Source organism: Haliotis cracherodii, unplaced genomic scaffold (genome assembly GCF_022045235.1).
Source record: "Haliotis cracherodii isolate W230 unplaced genomic scaffold, xgHalCrac1.p SCAF_9, whole genome shotgun sequence".
Classification (NCBI taxonomy): domain Eukaryota; kingdom Metazoa; phylum Mollusca; class Gastropoda; order Lepetellida; family Haliotidae; genus Haliotis; species Haliotis cracherodii.
In genome coordinates this window covers 6534564-6543384 of record NW_027266343.1, presented here as the reverse complement: position 1 = coordinate 6543384, position 8821 = coordinate 6534564, and the positions used below count along the sequence as shown (strand labels likewise).

At 41.9% G+C, this 8821-nt stretch overlaps 1 protein-coding gene across 1 annotated transcript; it reads left to right on the top strand.

Annotated features, from left to right (window-relative positions):
* Window positions 1–3620: 3620 nt before the first annotated feature.
* On the top strand, window positions 3621–8227 carry LOC139453068 (probable cyclin-dependent serine/threonine-protein kinase DDB_G0292550). The gene is made up of 6 exons (XM_071234691.1): window positions 3621–3822; window positions 4246–4393; window positions 4795–6642; window positions 6754–6849; window positions 7699–7791; window positions 8165–8227. Exons 1-5 carry the CDS (start codon window positions 3621–3623, stop codon window positions 7766–7768), a joined length of 2364 nt encoding a protein of 787 aa, XP_071090792.1. The 3' UTR covers window positions 7769–7791; window positions 8165–8227.
* The last annotated feature ends 594 nt before the right edge of the window (window positions 8228–8821 follow it).

Below are 8821 nucleotides of genomic sequence, written 5' to 3'. Positions count from 1 at the left end.
CGTGTCTTGAAATATAAATTAATTACATTAGTGCAAATCCACCCGAACGTAGGATGTACATGGACTGATTTCAAAATAGCTAAACTGACAAACTGTTTCCCATAAACCACTGAATATAAACTCACTTAACCTTTAGAATAGAAAGGCGAATCGTTTCTGAATATATTGTTTTGTAATCCGATGGAACTTTAAATCACTACAACTGAGTCCGAGGCAATAAAAGATTATGTGACAAAATCTGGTATCATGGCTTAACTGTATATAAGTAACACTGTCCAAGTTTAATAATCCTCTATATCAGATGGCTATTCCAATTATTAATGGTATCAGGTAGGAATGACTTGGCATAGCATTCTGTTCTACAACATATAGCCTGTGTATTGGTTCGATTTCTATAAATGAATCACTAACAGCAAAGATGTTTTCCATCTTGTAAAAAGGTGTAATGGCTGTGTTAGTTTCTTTATAAATTTTCTCGTGGCCTGTACCCCTTATCGCCCCACAAATAGTCCGTATAGTCCGTATTGAGTGAGTGAGTTACAATTTAACGTCTCGTCGGCATTATTTCAGCGTCCGAAATGAATCTTAGTGTAAACATTCTAGGATTAATTCTTGTTCTTGGTACAATTATCCAAAATATGGGCATTATATGCTTGCACATAACTTCTAACGATGTATGTAAAAGGAGTTATTTAACTGAGTAAGTGAGTATGGTTCATGGCGGTGGACACCAGAAAGGTATCTAAGACTTCTAAGGCAATTAATCATAGGGCTTTCCTTTTTAACTCTATCGTCAATATCAGAATCTGACTGAAATATTATTCCCAAAGTCATAAATATTAATTCCTTTCATTTTAAGATTAGGTTTTGCACTTGTGAAGACTAACGTGAAATAGAAAAGTTTCTGTTTTCTCTGCTGAATTCAATTTTACTTGCTTTCATCCATTTGGTAATTTTCCCCAAATCGGCATTAATATTTTACGCAGTAGTATTTGGAATTGTCCATTTGAGGAATTGTCTGGACTCCACCGCAAACACAGTAAACAGAAATTCCAATGTGAATAATATGTACAATAGTTTGTTAGCTCGACATGCAAGACTCCATAATTTTGGTTATAATGTAAAAGTCATAGTAATATTAAATTATATTTTTAAAAAATCATTAATGTATTTGACATGGAAGACGAAGCGACACACATTGTATTTTATGATAATGCACAATTTTGAATGCTTTAAACCTGTTGCGTTAAACAAATACTGGATTTGATGTTGTCATATAGTGAATCTATATGTGTCTAGTCTTCCAAATGTTCTATTGCGATCACATATAGTGTCAGCGCTCATGAATGCCATATCTATGAATGAATGAAAATATCATCGTTAATAAACTCACCTGAGCTCACTGTGTGTTCTGAAGACAAATCGCTGTAAGGCATCCTGCACGGCTTCGTTCACGTTCACCCTCAAATGTACGATAGAAATATCTGCGATTGTTCGTGTTCAATGTTCGAATGCATTTTTGCGACAGGCGTTCGTTTATTTATTAAAATTCCACGAATTCATAAATCACATTGAGTTGCTCGCCTCTTCTCCAGTTGCTCTCTCTCTCTCAACTGATGTAGCTGCCTAACGGATTAACTGGGGTCCGGATGTAACTAATTACAAACTCTGTTCTAATTATGCTAATAGAGGAAGTGCATTATACTGGATGACAAACTTAGTAATCCTTTCACACTAATGATCCTTGTTTACAACGAACGCATGTCAATTCACTAAACAAACATCCCTATGTAGAAGTATCACAATGGACGGTGTATACAACTGTTTGTCAAACAATATCAACCAATATTTTATATTTAGAATCACCATTATATGAAATAACAGAAACATATATATTAAATTTTACTTTTAAAACCCCAGAACTAATGTCGTGAACGTAATATAATAGGAATTTATCCCAACAAAGTGTTTCCCATATATGTTTCCTTGTACAATTTTGAATTAATGATTTTTTAATTTATTATTTTGCAATGATCGTGACAATCGCGAAAAGGCTACTCTCTTGCTATTCCGTTTATTGGTTATTCTAGTTTAGACAGCGACAGCCTCTCGTTATACAAACAGTGCTTTTCTAACCCAAATTTAGTTGAGACAGCGGAAGCCTTTCGCTATACAAACAGGGCTTTTCTAACCGCGGCCTAGTAAAGACAGCGGCAGCCTTTCGTTATACAAACAGTGTTTTTTCTAACCGCGATCTAGTTAAGACGGCGGAATTATTTATATTATTGATCTGTTACTAAAATCTGCACAAATGTTGTATTTCTTATGTAAAATGCTGTCAACATAAAGAAATAAAAATTATTTCATAACACTCCAAATATAGTTGCCATAATGAAAATAGTATTAACGTATTATTGCCAGGTGCAATAATACTGTTCGATAACATTACTAATATTTTCAAACCCCCCAAATACCTATTAACGAACTGAAGAAATTCAATGAAATAGTGGTAAAATCTATCCTTATATACAAAATTGTATATTTTTGGATATACCAACTATACAAAATTGTATATTTTGTATATATTGGAATTTTTCCTTGTGTTTGTGTTCCTAGTTGGGGGTAGAGTCAGCGTTTGTGTTCCTACTTGGATGCATGTGTTAGAATTGTCTTTTTTCTTTGCAGCATGAATATGAAACTAGCGCGTCATGCTGAGGTTGTGACGATAATGGCAATCTACATGTGGACGCGTGCAGGTGAGTGTATGTCCTAATGACACATGACTCCCCGATTACAAATTACTTCCCTGATAACCCATTGCCTGATTGATGACAAATGACCTGATTGATGACAAATGACCTGATTGATGACAAATGACCTGATTGATGACACATGACCTGATTGATGACACATGACCAGATTGATGACAAATGATCTGATTGATGACAAATTACCTCCCTCATGACACCAACACATGACCTGCCTGATGGCAAATGACCTTCTTGCAGATATATGACCTCTCTGGGCTAGTGTATGACCTATATTTGTCTTACAAGACGCTTCTACATGTCCTATGTCTTCTATGTATGTACAAGACGAGAAAGCATCTTGTTTCAAATATTCCGTTCTTATTCGATATCAGATTCACCCTAGGCTTTGATCATAGGTGTTTCAGCACCATGTCACAGTCATGAGCTCTTACGCAGGACTAGGTGAACGCACTGAATCAGTTCAGTGAGTGAGTGAGTGAGTTGGGTTCAACGCCGCTTTTAATAGTATTCCAGTTATATCGCGGCATGTCAGCTTCATGTGGGAGGAAAGCCCAAAGTAATGCAGGTCTCAGACGTTTACCACTTCGGTGAAACCCAAGAGCACGGGTATGGTGCTAACAAACCTAGAAACATAATCGAGGCGAACCGGGATTCGAACCCACAATCACAGGTGTCTGGCGTGCCAAAGGGACGCAACTCTGCACAGCGAATCGCAGCGCCTTAGAAATCTGGGTTACTGGTGTCCCCTGAATTAGTACAGACTTTCCTCGCAATGAAATAACGTTATACGCGGCGGTATGGCAGTCTCTGCATCACTGACATGTTTCTTCTGTTGTTTCCTCAGATACGATGTACACCTATATGTTTGCCGTTCCCGGGAACTGTTTCTCCATACTGGCTGCCGACCGACGCACACACGTAAATATCTCATCCAAGCAATCCTACTCATTCAACCTGAGACAGAACCATCTTTGGGTCAATAAGAACTGTAATTTTTCCTACAACCTACAAGTCACCACCATCACCACAGACAACCCCGTCATCGTCAACGGTATGTCGGACAGAAGGAGACGCAACTTTCAGGTCCTACCATCTCATCTACTGGAAAATGTGTACACCGTCGTCACATATTCGCCCGTGGAGAACACGAAGTGGTACAATTTACTGATTCTGTCAAACCAATCCCAAACAGTCACTGTGGTATTCAGAAACATAAGGCCAACCTCATGTTTTGAACATGGGTCTCCAAGCTTGAGAACAAGTGTCAGTATAGGTTTTCCAAGATTTTACAACGTTACGTCATTGGAACCTTTTCAGCTGACCTGTGAAGAGGATATAACGGGGTCAGAAGTTCGAGGGGAAGACGTTCTAGCTTTGTTTTCGGGCTATTCCACACCCTGGCGCGATATCTGGTGTACACAAGTCCCACCTCCGCACAATCTTGGCTTTTCTTACATCCTGCCTCCTCTTCCAGTCATCACTTACAGCTCTGTGCGGATAGTAGCTGTCCGCAAAAGAGGAGACGAAAGCACAAATATCACCTACAGAGCGTACGGCGGGCACAACAGGACTGTTCGTATTTCGGCTGGGGAGTACTTCAACCTGGACGTGACCGGTAAAAAGTTTGTTATTCTGAGTGACAAGCTACCCTTGATCGTCATGCTGTCCGGTGCTTTAAGGTCCAATACCACTCTCCACTACTTTACAATGCTGTTACCTTCAGTGGGTCAGTTTAGCAGACAGGTTGTGTCGGAGCCTGTTCGGGGAAAACACAATAATTATGGTGCGGCCATTATCGAAAGACATCAGGAGAATTCGAAGGGGGCGAATGACCTCGCTGCTAAATACATGATTATACCTCTTGACACTGTGAACATCAATGATGTATTGGCACGCTGGACCCGGGAACGACTGGTATACGTCACGTATGGCGTCGATAAGCGTTGGGGCGGATGCGCCTATGCCGCGGCACAAGTAAACCAAATGCAGTTGCAAAAAACAACTCCTATTTTTACATCAGCAGAAAAAACAAAAGCCATACCGATAGCAGCTGCAGCAACAACAAACACGTCGACATCAGCAGCAACAACAACCATGTCAACATCAGCAACAACAACAACCATGTCAACAACAACAACACCCAAGTTAGCATCAACAGCAGCGACAACAGCCATGCCAACATCAACTGCAGCAACATCCATACCGACATCAACAGCAGCGACAACAACCATGTCAACATCAGCAGCAACAACAACCACGTCAACAACAACAGCAACAAGAATGTCTGCATCAACAGCAGCGACAACCATGTCGACATCAACAACAGCAACAAAATCCATGTCGACATCAACTGGAGCGACAACAACTATGCCGACACCAGCAGCAGCAACAACATTGTCAACATCAACTGCAGCGACAACAGCCATGCCAACATCAACAGCAGCGACAACCATGTCAGCATCAACTGCAGCGACAACCATACCGACATCAACAGCAGCAACAACAGCCATGCTGACATCAACAGCAGCGACAACAGCCATGCTGACATCAACAGCAGCGTCAACCATGTCATCAACTGCAGCGACAACCATACCGACATCAACAGCAGCAACATCAGCCTTGTCGACATCAACATCAGCGACAACGACCATGCCGACATCAACAGCAGCGACGATCATACCGACATCAACAGCAGATACAACAACCATACCGACATCAACAGCAGCTACAACAACCATGCCGACGTCAACATCAGCGACAACAGCTATGCCAACATCAACATCAGCGACAACGACCATGCCAACATCAACAGCAGCGACAACCATACCAACATCAACAGCAACCTCAACAACCATGCCGACATCGACAGCAGCAACAACAGTTATGTCGACATCAACAGCAGCGACAACAGCCATGCCGGCAACAACATTAGGAACAAGAACCACGTCGACATCAAAACCAGCAACAACAACCGTGTCAACATCAGCAGCAGCAACAACAACAGGAGCGACAACTATGCCGAGACCAGCAGCAGCAACAACATTGTCAACATCAACAACAACCAAGTCAGCATCAACAGCAGCAACAACAGCCATGCCAACATCAACAGCAGCGACAACCATGTCAGCATCAACTGCAGCAACATCCATACCGACATCAACAGCAGCAACAATAGCCATGCTGACATCAACAGCAGCGTCAACCAATTCGACATCAACAGCAGCAACAACAGCCTTGCCGACACCAGCAACAGTTACAACGACCATGCCAACATCAACAGCAGCGACAACCATACCGACATCAACAGCAGCCTCAACAACCATGCCGACATCAACAGCAGCAACAACAGCTATGTCGACATCAACAGCAGCGACAACATCCATTCCGACATCAACAGCAGCGGCATCAGCCATGCAGGCATCAACATCAGCAACAACAACCGTGTCAACATCAGCAGCAGCAACAACAAACATGCCAACAACAACAGGAGCGACAACTATGCCGAGACCAGCAGCAGCAACAACATTGTCAACATCAACAACAACAACCAAGTCAGCATCAACAGCAGCGACAACCATGTCAGCATCAACCGCAGCGAGAACCATACCGACCTCATCAGCAGCAACAACAGCCTTGCCGACATCAACATCAGCGACAACGACCATGCCGACATCAACATCAGCAATGCCATCAACAGCAGCTACGACCATGTCTACATCAGCAGGATCAGAAAAAGCAACAACATCAATCATCCTGGTAGCAGCAGCAACATCGGTAACTACAGGGCTTCAGAGGACTCCGAGCACATCTTCATCAATAACAACAATGACACAACAAATTGCAACCAATGGGACTATACATACACAAGAAGGTATACACATTCACTGAAACATATCACCAATGCGTCAGCTCATCTGAGATTATGTGGATTTGAGTTAAATTTGGATTTGAGTGAAATAAGTAAGTGTTTTTGTCCTTATAGGAACATCAGCTCCATCGAAAGGGATGCCAATCTACGCATCAGTCTCTGTTGCCATAGTGCTACTGGCCATCCTTCTTGGTGTAGCCAAGCTCATCGGTAAGAGTGAGTGAGTGAGTGAGTGAGTGAGTTTGGATTAGCGCCGCTTTGAATATTATATAGTGAGTGGGTGAGTATGGTTTTATTCCAGCAATATCACGGCGGGGGACACCATAAATGGGCTTCACACATTGTACCCATGTCGGGAATCGAACCCGGGACTTCGGCGTGACGAGCGAACGCTTTAACCACTAGGCTACCCGACCGCCCCCAATATTATTTAGTAAATTATATTACAACGTGTCACATTGAAGTTAGAAAGCAACGCGTGATGCAGGTGTTAGGCATTTGCCACTTTTGGTGTAAGCAGCGACCACGCCTCTGACAAACATCACCAGGGCGAATCTGGAAATCGAATCACGATCACCGGATCAATACGACTGAAGGACACAACTTAGACCACTGTTGTGAACATGGTCCTTTTGGCGTTACATACACACCAGTGTCCATATAACCGGATCTCGCAGCCAAAAGCACCGTGTCCCGTGAACGCTCCGGGTAAGAAACGGTTTTCGGCAGGTCGCAAGACGCGACTAAAGGGATCGGGTGGTCAGGCTCACTGACTTGGTTGATGCATGTCATCGCATCCCAATTACGTGGATCGATGATCATGATGTCAATCCCTGGCTAGTTATTTACAGACCGCCGTCATATAGCTGGAATATTGCTGCGTGCAAATAAACAAACAAAAAACAACAACATTGTGAATAGTCAATGAAACGTAACGGTACACATCTGTCCAGAGCACTCGTATCATTCGACTACGTGATCGTATGTTTCTACCAACGACCCACCCTACTCTATGTGTACTATACCTAAAGACGTGTGGTTACATTACAATACATGCAGGTCACGTGAGAGTCACAAAGAGAAAAAAGGAAGTGACCACCCCATCGGGAGACTTCTCAACACTTATTGAAATGTCATCAAAAACTGGATCAGGTAAATCACATCATTTATGGGAGTGGCGTGTGATGTGCTGTTTGTGTGTGCATGCGTGCGTGCGTGCGTGTGTGCGTGCGTACTTATTGCATCATGTCTTGTATTCAACATATTCATACCTTTTGGTCAGTCATTTAATTACGTGTGATGACTATTATCTTTCAAAATAATAATATTCATCAAAAACTGGTTCCCACAAGAGAAAGATTTAGGTGGCATTGTGTGGCCAACATGCGGATTAAAATGTCTTTTCAATAAACAAAAAATGATTAAAATACAATCTGATATGACTAAATATGTTTGTATGTGAAATCGAAAGAAAAATCATATGTGTCTATTGACATACTCCACATAATGATATATTATAACACAGATCCCGTGGTCACCAATAGCAAAACGGATTTTGGCACGAAGAGTTCCAAAACATCTACACTGCGGTCCTCAGGTAACTTGTAGTCACGTGTCCTAAGAAAACCTACACGGCCTGTCAAGTGTCCAAAACAAAGGTCTGAGCAGAGATCATTTGCCTACAATGCTCCAGCTCCATGGAACCATCTCCCACGACACGTGAAAGAAGCAAAAACTCTAACAATTTTCGAGTTCCATCTCAAGACATTCCTGTTCAGACATTCCTTCAACAATTCTAAAATCAACATCAACTGCCAAATCAATGGCCTTTTATTCAGCAGAGTTTTTCCTATTTTATGTAGCGCTGTGAGCATTCACCTAGTGTACACTATTATTATTATTATTATTATTAAATCTGTATATGTCCTGTAGTCATGCGTCTAAATGTTACCTACGTGTCAAGTAGTCAGTTACCCTCATTGCTACCTACATAATGCACGTCATAAATTTATTCAACAGGTTCTGATGATCTAGAACACGATGGATCAAATTCAGCAGATTCGAACAACAGTGGTTCGTTAACATCAAGCATCATCAAGACTGTATCCCAGTGATTCGTCATCTCCTGTAACACACAGATCAAGACTGTATCCCAGTGATTCGTCATCTCCTGTAACACACC